Below are 16,765 nucleotides of genomic sequence, written 5' to 3'. Positions count from 1 at the left end.
TGTGCCAGAAAAATGTCAGAAGGAAATGATACAAATGAACAATTAAAAGGACGATTCCCATCTTTAACGCATCTAGACATATGGAAATGAAAACAGGGGTTTGCGTAGATGGGTGGCTGGCTGCCTTGGAAGTGTCTAGCTCTTTGTTGCCGTGACTGTGTGTTTCACTGTGGGAGACGGTCTCTTTCTAGCTTTCTCTGGCTTCCAAGGGAAAGATATGCACGCTCTCTGTTCAACACCCCCGCTTCAGCATCCTGAACCCGCCTCACACTCATTTTGAGTGAAATGTTCAGACTTCCATCATACATCACCCATTGTGATAAGCGTTCCTCTCTGAGCCATTAAATATCCTCGGGTCTGCCCATCAGTGTGTGTGTATTCTGTGTCCAACAGTGGGATTTGGGTTGGAATAGAAGAGGATTTCGAGATGCTCTTTGGGGGGATAATTAGAAAAAGAAGGTACGGGATGTCAGGACTTGTTAGCTAATTATAGTCTCTTGAGCATTTAGCTCAGACCAGGTGCTGTTCCAAACAGTTGACATGGATGAATTTATTGAGCCTTCACACCATCCCTCCTAAGCAGGTGGTTATTACCCCCATTTTACAGGTGGGGTAACTGAGGCCAAGAGATTCAGTATTTAATCAGAGTCACATGGAATGTGAACTTGCATGGATCTGTTTCCTAGAGCCACCATAACCAAAGTACCACTGTGTGTGTGTCTCTCTGTGTGTCTCCTCTTCTTATAAGGATACCGGTCATTGGATTTAGGACCCAGTCTAATCCAGGATGACCTCTCTTAATGTAATAACATCTGCAAAAGACCCTACTTCCAAATAAGCTTCCATTCTGAGATTCTAAGGGACGTGAATTCAGGCACTATCGTCTGAGCCAGAACTCCCTCTGTCTTCTAGGACAGGGTGGAGGAAAGGCAAAGAAAGCAGAAGTTCAGCCAGGACCAAGTTTTGCCCAAATGGCCTTGAGAGAGAGACAGGACGGGTGCCCATTCCCTTTGGACTTCCAAGAGGCTGTGTGGCCAGGAATGAGTGGGGTAGCCCGGCACGGCCCAATTGCATCAGCAGGAAATGGTTCTGCCCGGAGCCAGCTAGCTTTGCGTCCTGGACAGGAGGGTGGGTTTGGGATTTGTGCCCTGCCGCGCTTCAATAGCTTAAGTAAAGTTTACCAAGAATATGTCCCTTCTCAAGCAGCCGTGTTATACCTTGTACATCTGAAGCTGTAGGGGAACCCAAATGTCTCCAGGTTGTAAAATCAGACATGGAGCACCGGCCACAGGGAAGGAAGTATTTTGGCATATGATCTGCATCACTGCAAAATGCATTTTGAAGCATTCCGGGAGAACTGCAGGGGAGAGGGTGGAGATGCTCCAGCAGGCCAGGAGGATGAAAGTTAACCAGTGTCCATTATCACTCAGTCAAGGTGTGCAGCATGTAATTAATATGATCTGGACTGCCACGCTGTCTCTCGTTTTATTTAAGTGAACATGAAAGGTAATTTATAAGGGCTTGCCTAGGTGAACTGCCAACCTAATTCCTTGAACTGTGTTTTTCTACAGGTCCTTAGGTTTTTCCACAGTAAAACTCATCCACTGAGGTAGGGGTTTTCCGGAGCAGAATTTGTGCTGAGGTTAGGGGTGCCCGCTGCTTTTCCCTGCCCCGAGATGCCTGGTCTCCATCCTTAGACCAGCTTCCAGGTGCCGATTGCTGTTAATTCTCTGTTAATGTGAGTGTTTCATGTCACTGGGTGTGTTAGCTGTGTATGAAGAAGCTTTTAGAAAACTTGGTTACAAATCTAGCAAGCTAGGCATTAAGTTAAGAATTTTACTCTTCGACTCAGACATCTAGTAAATTTTAACAGTTATATTTAGGGGGACCTTTGGTTAATAAGTGACCCTTGAACAAAACTTCACCTTCTTGTAACATATTATTTTATGTTAATTTTTTTCAGGGCCAAACCTGCAGCCTATGGAAGTTCCCTACACCGCAGCCGCAGCAACCCCAACATTGAGCTGTGCCTGTGACCTACACCACTGCTCACGGCAACGCCGGATCCTCAACCTACTGAGTGAGGCCAGGGATCGAACCCACGCCTTCGTGGATCCTAGTCGGGTTCGTTAACTGCTGAGCCACAAAGGGAACGCCTCACATGTTAAATTGCATCTCACATTTCATCCTTTATGTCCTTTTGCGTACTTGAGCTGCTTGATCAAGAAACACTTAAATCTAATACCCTTGTTACAAAAATTTTCTTAAATGCTCCAATATGACATGTAAACTTGGGAGATTTCAACTTCATATCTCCAGTGTAATAAATTGTTCCATTAAATCCTTCATGTTGGCATGGCAACATAGATCCTCCTGCTTGAACCGGTCAAAATCTTAAAAATAGTAATCTTACGGGTTTTCTTCTAAAACAGTTCTGTGTTTTAAAAAGTAGCCTGACTTAGATATAATTTACATATAAAATTCACTTACTTTGAGTGTAGAATTCAATGAATTTTAGCATATTTACACTTACACAGCCATCACCACAACCTGATTTTAGAACATTCCCATCACCCTAAAAAGAACCTCTGTGTCTGTTTGCTGTCACCTGCCATCCCCGGCCCTGGCCTTAGATAAGCACTAGCGTACGTTCAGGGTCTGTTATTTGCCCATTTGGGACATTATTGGTATTTAATTGGAAATCATGCTGGGTTTTTAAAGAAACAGCGTGGATGTCTCAAACAATCTGGGGCTCACCTTCTCTGGCAGTTTTTTTGAGCTGTTGCCTTAGAGGCTTGACATTTCTTCTGGAGCCGATGCTTCCCCCAAGTGGGGGCTCTTGTAGCCTGTGACCCAGACTCTAGGCACTTCCTACCTAATTCACATGTCTTCCCATGGAAGAGCAACTCCCAGCTGGTGGCTTCATTCCATTCTGAGTCCCTTCTTGCCCCCTGGGCTTACCGCCCTAAGACTTAGCGAAAGGGAGGGTTGGCTGAAGACCATGGCATCTGGCTCTGGGGTCATGCACATGGAGCCATGCTCCAGTGACCACCTAGCATCCTCATGGCACCTGTTCAGAGGCCACCAGCCAAGGCACTCACTCAGCAGCCTTTGGCCTTTCTCACGTTCGGGGTCCAAGTCTTAGCAAGACAGCTTTGAAGGCAAAACTCTCACAGGGACTCAACTCAATAATTGTACATCCACCTTTGTAGCAGCATTAGTTGCAATAGCCAAAAGAGGCAACCCAAGTGTCTCTCAGCGGATAAATGGACAAACAAAATGTGGGTATATAACATGTTTCAGGTGTGGCCAAACAAAAAAACCCCCAAAAAACCAAAATATGGGAGTTCCCACTATGGCTCAGTGGGTTAAAGGCCTGAAGTTGTTTCCATAGGATGTGGGCTTGATCCCTGGTCTTCCTCAGTGGGTTAAGGACTGAGAGTTGCCACAAGCTACAGTGTAGGTTGCAGATGCGACTTGGAATGGGTGGTGCTGTGGCTTGTGGAGTAGGCCTCAGCTGTACCTCTATTAGACCTGGGAACTTCTATATGCTGCAGGTGTGGCTGAAAAAAAATAGATATACCACGGAATGTCATCCAGTCTTAGAGGGAGATCTGTCACACGGTGCCCCATGGATGAACCTCGAGGACATTATGCTCAGTGAAGTAAGCCAGACACACGAAGGACAAATACTGTATGATTCTGCTTATATGAGGTCCCTAGAGGAGTCACATTCGTAGACGCAGAAGGCAGAGGGGTGGTGGCTGGAGGAGGGGCCAAAGGCAGACAGAAGTGGGTCTAGTGGGGCCTCCTGGGCCCTAGGAAGGACTTTGATTTTGTGCTAAGATGGCAGGAGGATTTGGGAGCATCGAGGATGCTATGAACTGATTTATGTTTTGAGAAGACTGTTCTGCTCGCTGACAGGGAATAGAGCATGGAGGCCAAGGTGGCAGCAGGGAGACCCATTAAAAGAGTTTCATCGTAGCCCCAGGGGTCGATGATGGTGGCTTGGACCAGGCGTTGGGGCCTAAGTGAGCTGGTGGGGAGAGGTGTGCTGGCAGGTGAGGGAGGGGGATGAAGCATGACTTCTGGCTGGTCTGCCCAGCCCCGTGCGTAGTGCTGGTGTTTACTGCAATGGGGAACATCAGGGAGGGATGTTTTAGGGGGAAAGTCAGGCATTCTCCTTATCAGTGTTTAATATGTTCGGCTCATGAGAAACCACACATTGAACCTAAATGAGCACTTTTTTGGGGGGGGGGCACACCTGTGGCTTGTGGACGTTCCCAGGTCAGGCATCGAAATTGCACCACCGCGGTGATCCAAGCCCTGCAGTGACCACACCGGATCCTGAACCCGCTGGGCCACAAGCGAACGTCTAAACCAACGCTCTTATCCTTGACCTGACTCTCTCAAGACATCCAGGCCGGGGAGTCTTAAACCATGTGGGTTGTAAAATGAATTCATTGTGTTGTGCTGGTATTTAGTATCAGTTCAGCACATGTAAACTGGGGGGAAAAGGAGAAAGGGACAAGGACAGGAGTCAGGAGCCCCTCGTTCTAGCTGCAGCTCTGTCTCTCATGTGTTGTGGGGGCCTGGAGTGATCCTGTGTGTCCTGGTGCATTTCCCCGCCTGTGAAATGGGTCTGGGGGGTGGGGGTGGGGAGGGGGTGGGGAGGGGGTGTCCCCTCTGTTTCCCTCCTTCACCTCTTCCTGCTTTCTTAGCAGGTGGACCGCAAACTCTACTGGCCAGGAAGGTCCTTCTTGAGCCCTGCATCCTGCCATTTTTCTTGTTCGATCAGAACCAATTCTGAGGGTGCCTTTCCCCAGCTGTACCAAGCCAAATGACCCCTTTGCTGGCGTGGGGGTCATTTGGACCAGCTGGTCCCTAAAGGCCCTTCCGGTCCTAGACGTGCCTCAATCTGCACCAACCCATCTGCACTCACCGATCTGCACTCACCGGTCTGATTGGCAGCTGGTTTGCCCCTGGGCAGGGACCTTGTGCTTTTTCTTTTTGGAATTTGGTCCAACCCTCTCTCAGCTCTAGGCATGTTTCTCAAATGGGCCAGAATCACCTGAGGGAGGGAGTGGTTTGACTGTCACTGGTGCTTGTTATTTTTTTTTGGTTGTCTGTTTTTTTGTTTTGTTTTGTTTTCTTTTCTTTTCTTTTTAGGGATGTACCTTCAACATATGGGAGTTCCTGGGCTAGGGGTCAGATCAGAGCTGCAGCTGCCGGCCTACACAGCCACATCGATGCTGAATCCTTAACCCACTGAGTGAGGCCAGGGTCCGAAGCCACATCCTCATGGATGCTAGTCGGGTTCGTTACCTGCTGAGCCGCAGTGGGGACTCCCTGACTGCTGTTGTTTTTGCTGGTCCAGTTCTTCTCCCCGCAGACACATGTTGTGAAGTATCCAGTATATTCTCCAAAGCTGGGTAGCAGAGACCCTCAGTGGAAGGTGTCTCCGTAGTAAATCTCCTGGCTCTTAGATGAAGCTGTATCCTGTCTCTTCCCAAGCGCATTCACCTAATTCTTAGATTTATACCTTGACCTTCATCTGCCAAAAGTTTAATTCGCTTTAGTTCTGCAACCCCAGGCTGGGCATCAGGCGTGTACATTGGGAGAGGAGATTGACATGGGAATTAGCTGTAATACATGGTTCGGATTATTCTAAATCAAACCCCAGAGCTGTCAATATTCTGGCCGCTTGTAGAGTCTCCAATAACGAGAGGCAGATCTGGAAGCAGTTTTGAATGGCTCCTGCTGGTCCCTCTCGGAGGGTCTATGAGAAGGAAGGGACAGGAAGTTGGACAATGGAAGTGTGTTGATGAGAGAGCCGAGGCTGAACCCAGCCCCACTCCCCAACAGTTTTCTGCAACACTAGTGAGGCGAGGGTCTGTGAAACACCCCAACACCCTAGTCAGGGGGAGAATGCTGGCCAGTATCCAGGACTACACCTTTTTGCCTGGCTTCTTCCAGGTCTGCACGTCAACAAGCTGTAATGTGTCTCATTGCAGAGGTACTGGGGGGAAGCAGGTGGGGTTTGGATCCCAGCTCTGCCTCTCACTAGCTGTATCACTGGATAAATTCTTCAACTGTCTTGAGCCTCGGTTTCCTGGTCTTTAAAATAGGCGTGATTCTGCCTGCCTCCGGGGTTGTGGTGAGGAAGAGAGGAGAGGCAGCGAGGCAGGCTCATGTTTGTGGAGTGCTTGTCAAGGTCATTTCCGGCACATCACAGATCCACAGAACACACCATTCATTTTGCTTTATGTTTTACTTTTATTTTCTGTTTTTCTAGGGCCGTACCCACTGCGTAGGGAAGTTCCCAGGCTAAATGTCAAATCACAGCTACAGCTGCCAGTCTACGCCACAGCAGCTAGGGATCCAAGCCACATCTGTGACCTACACTGCAGCTCACGGCAACACCAGATCCCCGGCCCACTGAGCAAGGCCAGGGATCGAACCTGCATCCTCGTGGACACTAGTCAGATTCGTTTCTGCTGCACGCCACCGTGGGAACTCCCGCTTGATGTTTTGTTTTAACTCCTTTGACCCAGAAGGCCAGTGAAAGACTTTTGAGGCAGTTCACTAGGAAAGAACATGCTAACTTCTGTTCTTGATTCTTTGGCTCTTATAAGTGGTTTGGCCTGATATCTTCTAGCTGAAAAAGTATCTTTGGTGAAACTCTCAGATCACTGAGCTGTCGCCTTATTTTCATTCATTTGACGCAAATGTATGAGTCCCTTCTACATACTAAGCACTTCTTAGTCCAAGGGAAGGAGAGAGGGGCAGACGAGACAGGGGTGCATCGCGACTTTGGCTGCCAGGGACCAGAGTGGGAGGGGAGCGGCGAGCAGGCCTGCGGCAGGGCAGGCCTGGCCCTGCTCTCCCAGCCCTGCCAAGGGACCTTGACCCCTCCGTGCCCTCGCTGGGCCCAGTTTTCCCCTCTGAAAATGAGCGGAGGGGGTCAGATGGGGCTAAGAACCCCTCTGATTCCAAAGGCGTGTTTTGATTCTTCGTCCTTGGCAGATAAGAAAGGCTGAGGCCTGGGCCTGTGGGGCCTGTAAACGCGCAGAGCTCACACGGGTTCAAAGTGCTGCAGGTTCCTTGAGATAAAATGATGTCTCACAGACAGACAGATTGCTGAGCATTCAAAAAAAAGTCAGCAGACCGTAGTGTTTATTCGGACTTTCGTTACCTGCATGGAGCTCCCAACTTGCGGAGAGCTGCTTGAGCTTGACCGATTCTGAGCCAGATTGGGCTGTAGAGTAGCCCTCAGAGCTTCACTGCTCCCGCCCCTCCCTGCCCTCCCCTTCATTTTGCTCTCTTCCTCTGTCGTCCAGAGGTCTCATCGCAGGAGCACATTCAGGTTTTAGTGAGAGCAGTGCCTCAAAGGGAGGGTCTTCCTTTGCAATTTTTTTTCTTTTGTATCATTTTTTATTAGAGTCCACATATTAGTGATCTCATATGATACTTGTCTTTCTCTGTCCTACTTGCTTCACTAGAGTGTGATCATCTCTAGCCTCCATCTATGTTGCGGCAAATGGCGTTATTTCATTCCTTTTTATGACTGAGTAATATTCCATTGTATGTATGTATCACATCTTTATCCATTCATCTGTTGATGGATGTTTAGGTTGCTTATGTGTCTTGGCTGTTGTAAATAGTGCCACAATGAACATTGGGGGAGTTCCCGTCGTGGTTCAGTGGTTAACGAATCCGACTAGGAACCAGGAGGTGTGGGTTCAATCTCTGGCCTCGCTCGGTGGGTCGAGAATTTGGTGTTGCTGTGGTGTAGGTCACAGACACGGCTTGGATCCCGTGTTGCTTCAGTTCTGGTGTAGGCTGGTGGCTACAGCTCCGATTGGACCCCTAGTCTGGGAACCTCCATATGCCGTGCAGGTGGACCTAAAAAGACAAAAAATAAATAAATAAACAAACATTGGGGTGCATGTATCTTTTTGAACTATGATTTACTCCAGATAGGTGCCCAGGAGTGGGATTGCTGGATCATTCTTTTTTTTTTTAGGGCTGTACACGGGACATATGGAGGTTCCCAGGCTAGGGGTCAAATCAGAGCTACAGCTGCTGGCCTACACCACAGACACAGCAACACCAGATCCGAGCTGTGTCTGCAGCCTATACTGCAGCTTGAGGCAACGCTGGATCCTTAACCCTCTGAGTGGGGCCAGGAATCGAACCCACGTCCTCATGGGTACTAGTTAGGTTGTTACCCACTGAGCCACAATGGGAACTCCTGGTACTTCTATATGTAGTTTTTTAAGGTACCCCCATGCTGTTCTCCAGAGTGGTTGTGCCAGTTTATGTTCCCACCGGCAGGGGAGGAGAGTTCCCTTTCCTCCTCCACACCCTCTCCAGCATTTATTGTTCGTGGACTTTTTGATGACGGCCGTGATGACTGGTGTGAGGTGGTACCTCACTGTAGTTCTGATTTGCATTTCTCGCATAATTAGTGATGTTGAACATCTTTCCACGTGCTTTTTGGCCATCTGTCTGTCTTCTTTAGAGAAATGTCTGTTTGGATCTCCTGACCATTTTTTAATTGAGTTGTTTGTTTTTCTGGTGTAGAGCTGTATGAGATGTTCGTATATTTTGGAGATTAATCCCTTGGTCACTTCTTTTGCAAAGATTTTCTCCCATTCTGTGGGTTGTCTTTTCGGTTTGTTAGCAAAAAGCTTTTAAGCTTAATTAGGTCCCATTCCTTTGCATTTTAAAAGGGGGGGTGCCAAGGGCAATGCCAAACTCCTAAGGATGTGGTCTTCTCTAAGGGTGAGGTTCAAGTGTGTATCTGATGCAAGGTTGGGTTCTTCCCGCTCTGGGATTTCCTAACCCAATTCCCTCTGAAAGAATTTTAGGCCAGAGCCCTGCGTGTCTGGTGTGAGAGGGTTTTTTGGTTCCGAGAGCCTGCCATGGCTCATGCCAGAGACCCACAGCTCTGCTTCCATAGAGCGCTTTTCTCAGACCTGGGGGACCACCCAGATCCTCTGCTTGGCGGTTCTCCGAACTCGATGAGATTGACTCAGCCACTGTCCCGTTGCAGCGTGCTTTTGACAGATGGGCTGGACTGGACTGGACCGGAGCACCAGTGTGAATTAGTGCATTTGGAGAAAACACCTCTGTAACTGCATCACTGCGTAGGGTGGCGGAGGCGGCACGCCCAGGCTGTGAGCAAATCAGGTCTGGAAAGCATCTGGAGATGCCGGGTGATTTTTGTGGTGGGAAATCTAGGTGTAAAAGCATTTTTTCCTGCCTTTACGATGGCACGTAAGGTGACGTGGACCTCCGGTTCAGAGAACAGATAAGCCGAGGTTTGCATTTGCTGCCTGTGTGATCTCGGGCAAGTTTCTTCATCTCTCTGGACTTCTGTTTCCTTGACTATCAAATGGGAATAAATGGTATTATTCAGTATTTCTAACTGAATAATATGGTTTATTATTAAGCCCTATATTAACCCAATATAGGATTTTGTAAGAATTAAATGAAGCAACGTCAGAAAAAGGCTTAGCATCATGGCTTATCAGGCATCAGGCCCTCAGTCCTTTCTCAACAAATGGTAGTTCTCGTGAATATTATTAACTATTGCTCTGCTACATAAGACCTGACTTCCAGCCCTGTCTCTTCCGCTAGCTACTCTGGGGACCTTGGACCAATACCTAAATTCTCTGAGTTTCTTCTATAAACTGAAGGAGCCGGACTAAAATCCCTTAGAATTCCTATGTCTTTGGTTTAATGAAATGCCTCAAAAACAAGTTCCCAGTCCAGTTTCTGCAGCTTTTCAGTGTTATGTCTTTAGACCTGAGTTCACAGTCCTGTGCCTCTGTTTCACCAAAACAGCGCTGGCAGGGTCCTGGGAAGCCACTCAGGCAATGAAAGAGGCTTCCCTACTTTGTCACTAGCTGGCTTTCCATCACCTGTGGCCAGCTGACTGGTAGTGGGGCATCTCCTTAAAAACATGCCTTTCCAAAAAACCCCCACCAAAACCAAAACCAAAACCATGCCCTTCATCAAAGCATGAAGTAACACACACGTGGCTTGATTGTAATTTTACTTCGTGTGTGTGTTGGAATAGTGATGATTCCCACCTTAAAATGATTTGACCTCCAATTATTCATCTTCACGATGATGTGAAAGCGATACACATTCAGTAGACACCATACCATGAATTTGGAGTTTTGCTCTTTTCCTGGGCTAGCGACGTGTGAACCCATCCTCTCTCGGGATGCTGGGCAGCAGCAGTGCCTGCATCTCCCAGTCAGCGCGCCGTCAGCGGGGTAGAGCCCCGGTGCACTCACAACCCTCCTGAACCCAGACACTCCGTCTGCTTTTCGCTTTCGGCACAGTATTCAGTAAAGTCTGAGATATTCAATACCTTGGTAGAAAATAGGCTTTGTGTTAGATGATGTGGCCCAAGTGTAGGCTAATGTAAGTGCCCTGAGCACATTGAAATAGGGTCCACTAAGCGATGATGTTTGGTAGATTGGGTTTTGTTTTGTTGGGTTTTTTTTGGTCTTTTTCTCTTTTAGGGCCACACCCGCGGCATATGGAGGTTCCCAGGCTAGGAGTCGAATCAGAGCTGTGGCCGCCGGCCTACGCCAGAGCCACAGCATCGTGGGATCTGCGACCTACACCACAGCTCACGGCAACGCTGGATCCTTAACCCACTGAGCGAGGCCAGGGATCCAACCCAAGTCCTCGAGGATGCTGGTCATATTCGTTAACCACTGAGCCATGACGGGAACTCCAGATTGGGGTATTAAATGCATTTTTGACTTAACAATGTTTTCCATTTATGATGGGTTTATGAGAATATTAACGCCATCCTAAGTCAAGGAAGATCTGTATATGCAGCTGTTTCTGGGTCCAAGAAATCATCCTGTGGATGGGACCAATTAGGTGCTTTCACAACGGTCTTACGTTTCATTGATTTGGATTTAGAGAGGGGAAAAACAAGTGCCGTAGCCAAATAAAACGTGGCGGTGGGTAGACAGCGGAAGGCCACCGTTAAATGCCCTCAGGGGTTCCTTTCTTAGGTCTTTTGATCATCAGACCTTTCATTTTCAAAGGGAAAAAAAAAATAGCAGCCTGATGCTACTAGCAGTTGCCTTTTTCCATAGCAGGAAACAATCTCTCTGATGGCGTAAAGGCAGCCTCGCCTCCTGGGGCATTCACGAACCTCTCTGAGTCCCTGCTGTGTACCAAGCACCAGAGAAACAACATGAATAACACGGAGAGGGTCTTTAACCCCCCCCCACCCCTTACCGAATGTCTGGCATATCCTCGGTGCTTAAAAAAATTTATTGAGCAAGAAAATGAATGCAGGTAATAACTGTTAGTTAAGAGTCTGGCTGTCACATCCCATCATTTTGATGACTCCTAGAACACTGGGTTACATTTTAAATCACCTGTTCTGGAGGTGGCCAGCCAGTCAGGTCTGGGGCCAGGAGGAAATTATCGAGATGTTAGGTGGACTTGGCACCTGAGGTTGGTCCAGCATGGCGTGAGAGCACGGGCTGCCTGTGTCAGAAGCCTGTCTTCGCCTCTCCCATGTCGCGAGGCCCAGGGAAGTTCCCCAACCTTGCTGTGCTGCAGGGTACCCATCTGTCAAGCGGGGGTGGTAGCGGTGCCCACGCCACAGGGTGTTTGTGTGGGTTAAACATTGCGAGCTGCTTGGCGCATTGTGAGTGCCCTCTAAACATGAGCTGCCATCCTCTGCCTTTGGTTGGTCCTTCAGCCTCCTCTGATGCCGTAGACACACCCAGGATAAATACCCCCAGTGCTGGATGCCTGGTCCTTCCTTGGCCTCCCAGGCACAAGGTAAATCCTCCTTGCTTTTATCATTTGCCTTTGAAAGAGCCCAGGGATCAGGTTCAAGTCGAAGCTTGGCAACCCCCCGCCCCTGCCCCGCACCCCCATGGCCTTGACCTTGGTCAAGTTCCTGTGGTCAAGGGAGGCGCAGGTTATCTGGAAAACGCAGCCACTTCCTTCACTGTGCCCAGGATTATGCTGAACCCAGTGCCCGGCACACAAGGCGCCCTCCGTAAATGGCGGGATTGTTATCATCTCTATAAAAAGCACACAGGCCCCTTGGCTTCTGTGGCCTGGGGTGCCGAAGTGGGTTCACAGGGTGCCTGGTGAAGTTGCGGGCAGGCCTGGAGGAGGCACGGAGGGCGGACGGCCTCGGGAAAGGGCCCATGGTGCAGGCCCCACACGGTCAAAGCATTTTTAAAGGCCTTGTATTAGAAAAATAAACCCATTAAATAATACTGCCCCCCATAAAAGCTGGCTTTTAATGGGTTCCATGGTGGGGTTTTCTCCGTGGCGGTCTCGCAGCCTTGGGTCTGGGTGAGACTGCCTGCCGCCACGAGGAGAGTGTAATCTTGCATGGCGTGGGCATAATTTTACAAGTTTTACGGCTGTTTTTTCTCCTCCAAAGTGTTGCTATGTCATTGTGCACGGAGGGCAACCTGCGTGCATTTAACAGTTTACCTCGTTTGGGGTGGAAATGAAAAATGAAGTCATAAATTAAAGAAAAACACAGCGTGGATTTTTCCCTTCTTCTCAAGGCACCCGTGGAAGAACAAAGAACCAGTGTTTCCCCGGGACCGCTTAATCAAATCCTAATGGCTTTTATGCGTGGACATTTGCCCGCAGGTCCCCCTCGTCCCCAGAGAGGGCTGCAGGGCATACTGGCTATGTTTGGGGCTTGTACTGCCAGCCTCCGGACAGGGGTCAGCAAACTGTCGTCCGGGGCCACATCCGGCCTACCTCCTGTTTTTGTGACATGGTTGGGGGAAAAAAAAAATCAAACGATTTCCAACATATGAGAATGATATGGACTTCAGATTGCAGAGTCCAGAAATGGAGCAGTATTGGCACATGGCTTGGCCCATTCATTTCTGGGTTGTCTGGGGCCCCTTCTGCCCTGCCCTGGCCCAGTTGACAAGTTTCAATATACTGCATGGGGGCAGAGCCCAGTAGTACTCTCTAGCTCTTTATGGAAAAGGTTGGCTGAATCTGCTCTAGGAGGTAAGGGAGGCCAAAGAAAACAGCTTTGAGTTTCTCGGAATTGATGGTTGTTGGGCTTCAAGGCCCCTTCAAGGAGGTAGAACACAGCCTCTGGCCAAGACCAGAACGACCACACCTTATCATCGGCCCATCCATCTCATTGTAATGCCCCTCCCCAACCTTGAGCAACCTGGCCTACTCCTTCCTGCCTCTGCTAGGAAAGGGATGTGGCCCACTCCTCAAGGCACCCACGTAGGGCCCTCATATGCCCCCAATTAACCAGCAAGGGTATCAGAAGACCCCATTTTTCACCAGTCAGCAGGTGCATCCTGAGACCTCTCCTCTCCCTGGGCTATAAAAATAGACGTGACCACGTACCCAGGGTCAGCTCTCCCTAATTACCATGAAATCAGCCTGCTGTGTCAACTGTATCTTTTACCTCATTTGACTTGCCTTTTCTTCACCTTGCTTTGAATTTGGAAAATTCTTTTTGCACCCACATGCGCCGACCACGACAATGGTTTACCCTCAGAGTTTCCATGGGGTTCAAAGTGACAAGTCACAGGAGAACTGCATGAGGAGGGGTCGATTCTTCTGGAGACCTTCTGGAAGGAATGGGCTGCTTGTGAAGATGGCTTTCGTTGTTTTACTGACCTCAGGTTGGCTTCCAAGCAGAGGGGTCTGAGTTGCCCCCCTACTGGCCAGCCCTCCCTGTCTGCTTGGCTTTCTTGTTAGAGAATCCCCGAAGCCCATCTTGAAGCCTGGAAACTTCTCATCAGCTCCCTTGGTGGCTCAAGAATAATGTCTCCGCCCCCCACCCCCCATTTCCTCCCAAGGGGCAAGCGCTTTTTGTCATAACTTATGGGCAAATCTAGCTGACAATCTCCAAAAGCTTCAGGAATTTACAACAAACACCTTTTAGTTGGTTTAAGCATATTACATGTTGTAGTAACTCAGTGAGTTCTCAAGACCAACTCAGAGAGTGAGATCCTCTTCTCACCCCCTTTCTACAGATGAAGAAATAGAGGCACAGAAAGGGTAGGCTTCTTGCTTAAGGTCACACAGCAAGGTAGCGTCAGGATCGAAACCCAGGCTGTCTGCTTCAGGGGTTTCCTGCTGTCCAGCCTTCTGCCCCTACCCGGGGCGGTGGCGGGGAGTGTTGAAGCGGGGAATGGATGGATTCTTTAGCAGATCCAGTGAGAGGATCTGCTTTCCTTGTTCCAACCTGTGCCCCAACCATGACGCTCCACAGGAAAACGCCCTCCTATATGAGAAGGAAGCACCTGTTCCTTCAGTCACTCATCTCTCAACCTCCGCCTCTCCCTCCAACAAATAATTATCTAGCAGGTGACCATGTGTTAAACTCTGTGTGAGGGGCTGCGTGAATGAGGCTGTTTTGTGAACAAGAATGAATCTTTTTCCTTGGAAAAGCAGTCCTTGGTCTCCTCAACACTCTTGGGTTTTTGAGACACTCACTTTGTTCCCCCTCTTTTATGTATTTGAAGGGCTACCTCTTGTCAGTCTGGCACCGTAAACCTTCGTCCTTTCTGCCTCAAGCGGATCGTTTCATTAACAATAACCCAGTTTATAAAAGGTTTGGCAAAGGCCCCTGTGCCTTTCTCCCCCTTGGCACCCATAGGGTGAGCTCCCCGCCCAGCTCTGGGACCTGGAATAAAGGGTCTTACCTTTATTCTTCTTGTTGAGGAAGAAGTCGGCGGAAGTTGAAAAATATCACCAAGCCTGACGTTGGTAGAGATTGGCCGCTCTCTTCTGTGAGTGGCTTCATGTCAGCGTTTTCCATGCCTGTCCTGTTTTCTTAAGGATTTGCTGGGAAGAATTTTCAGCATTATTTATGTCCCTCTGGGCATGGATGTGCCTTGGAGCTGGGGAAGGCACATGGGCCCCCGTGACATCGGGCAAGGGATCCGCTCTGCCAGAAGCCCGATCTCTCTCTTGCTTCCCCACCTGTTTCTCCTCTTCTCTTCTATGCCTTTTCCTTGGTCAGACCGCCAACGTTTGTTGCTCGTTTCTGATGCGCCTTCATTTCTCTCCTCAGTCATGCGGAGGAATCCCTTTGGCGTGGACATCTGCTGTCGGAAGGGGTCTCGAAGCCCCCTGCAGGAACTCTACAACCCGACCCAGGTAAGCCCTGGAAACTTCCTTGCTTCTCGGCTCTGTCTCCATGTGTCAATTTTGGGAAAGCTTGAGTGGGGGTGTGTGTGTGGGGGGGGGTTGGAAAACTCCAGAATTCTGTTGTTTGGGAATTTGACACTTTGTTCCAGTGCCTGGCATTTAACCTTCAGTGGCTGCTTTCTTGGTCACCTTTTCTCTATAAACTGCTTCTAAACTTTAGCAAGAGGTGGAGCAGCTTGGGGTCGTGCTGGCCTGAGCTTTCTGACCTGCCCAGGTTTTGGATCCGTGAGAGCCACAGGGTTACAGATGCAACTTTCAGGACTTGGAAATTGCAGAGCCTACCAGGCTGGGCAGGCTCCCCTTGGCACTCCTAAAGAAGGCTCACATGGGGGTGAGCTCCCCACCCAGTTCCCACATGTGATCGTCAGAGCCCAGCGATGCTCCCAAGAGTTCCACCTCACTGTGCCAGTGTGACAGGACCTCCTTGTGTGGGGAGACTTTTTGCTAAGTGGCTATCATGTAAGTGGGAGTTGATTATGCAAAGAGGGCCTCTTGGAGCAAAACAAGCTCCAACCAAGGCAAGATGTCCTCCTTGGAAATCCAGGAGCAAAGGAAGAAGGCCTGGTTGCCATGGTGATGGCCTCATTGGTGTGTGTGGGTCTTTCTATGGGAACTCGAATTAATTTACGATGCCTAGAACTGGTGGATGAACACCTAGTGGCCCATGAGCTGTCCTTTGATAGCTGTTGAGAAGGGGGAAAAAATGCACTGCTTTGTCTCTGATCTCTGAGCTGTATTTTGTATCAAAGTCTTAATTTAGGATTTCTGTGGACTAAGGTGCTTAGAGGAAGAAACTGCTTGGTCCTCCAAAAATGCTGAATTCCCTGAAGTCTTGCAAAGGGATGAGCATGAGAACTTTCTGACTCAACAGCTCTTCCCCGGTCTCTCACCCACACTCCCTTCTGGAAAAATGGACTCCCGACTTGGTGCAAAATGGGTGGCCTGACCTCGTTAATTCACTCCCCTGCCAGCCCCGCCAGCCCCACCACGTGGGATGAGGCCTGATTAGCCAGGTTATTACAAACTCAGATTGCCCGAGGCCTCCTTTCCTGGGCTTTCCGGTGACTCAGCAGGGAATTTGTGTTTAGGTTCCCAAATAATCTGAGTTATGAGAGGCCAGTCTCCCAGCCTGTTCACACACTGGTCCTAGGGAGGTGGCAAAACCAGCTTCTGCAGAGAGGATTTCTAGCAGCCGCGTTGAAAACAGCACAGGCCGCTGAGATGCGCACCACCCCCCGTCTTTGAGGTGACCTCCTCTGTTCTTCAAAACAGAACTGCTGAAGTGCTCCTGCTTTCCTGAGGAAATTTTATGGGCAGCCTATGGTGTCATGGGAAGAGCTATTTCTGAAGTAGATGCTCCTCCAGACAGGAAATCTGTGGACTGTGTCTGCCGTGGTCACAGTTGTGTCCCCAACCCTGGCCTGTGGTGGGTGCCCCCGACATCTGTGATTGAAAGAATGAACGTCCAGCTCCAACGGGTTGTGCAGCCTCGAATACATGATGAGTCCTCTTCAGGGGTCAGCTTTTCCATCTCTCTAGAATGTTGGGA

At 49.2% G+C, this 16,765-nt stretch overlaps 1 protein-coding gene across 6 annotated transcripts in view; it reads left to right on the top strand.

Moving 5' to 3' along the window:
• CHST11 (carbohydrate sulfotransferase 11) overlaps positions 1-16,765 on the top strand; it is a 280,346-nt gene that overhangs the window by 112,059 nt on the left and 151,522 nt on the right. For all 6 annotated transcript variants that reach the window (XM_021092627.1, XM_021092628.1, XM_013998000.2 and 3 more), the window contains one exon: positions 15,080-15,165. In XM_021092627.1, the coding sequence (XP_020948286.1) occupies positions 15,080-15,165 (86 nt within the window). The remainder of the gene's footprint in view (positions 1-15,079; positions 15,166-16,765) is intronic.

The sequence above is a fragment of the Sus scrofa genome, chromosome 5 (assembly GCF_000003025.6).
Source record: "Sus scrofa isolate TJ Tabasco breed Duroc chromosome 5, Sscrofa11.1, whole genome shotgun sequence".
NCBI lineage: Eukaryota > Metazoa > Chordata > Mammalia > Artiodactyla > Suidae > Sus > Sus scrofa.
The sequence above is the reverse complement of the archived record's forward strand: the minus strand, read 5'-3'. Positions and strand labels throughout refer to the sequence as shown.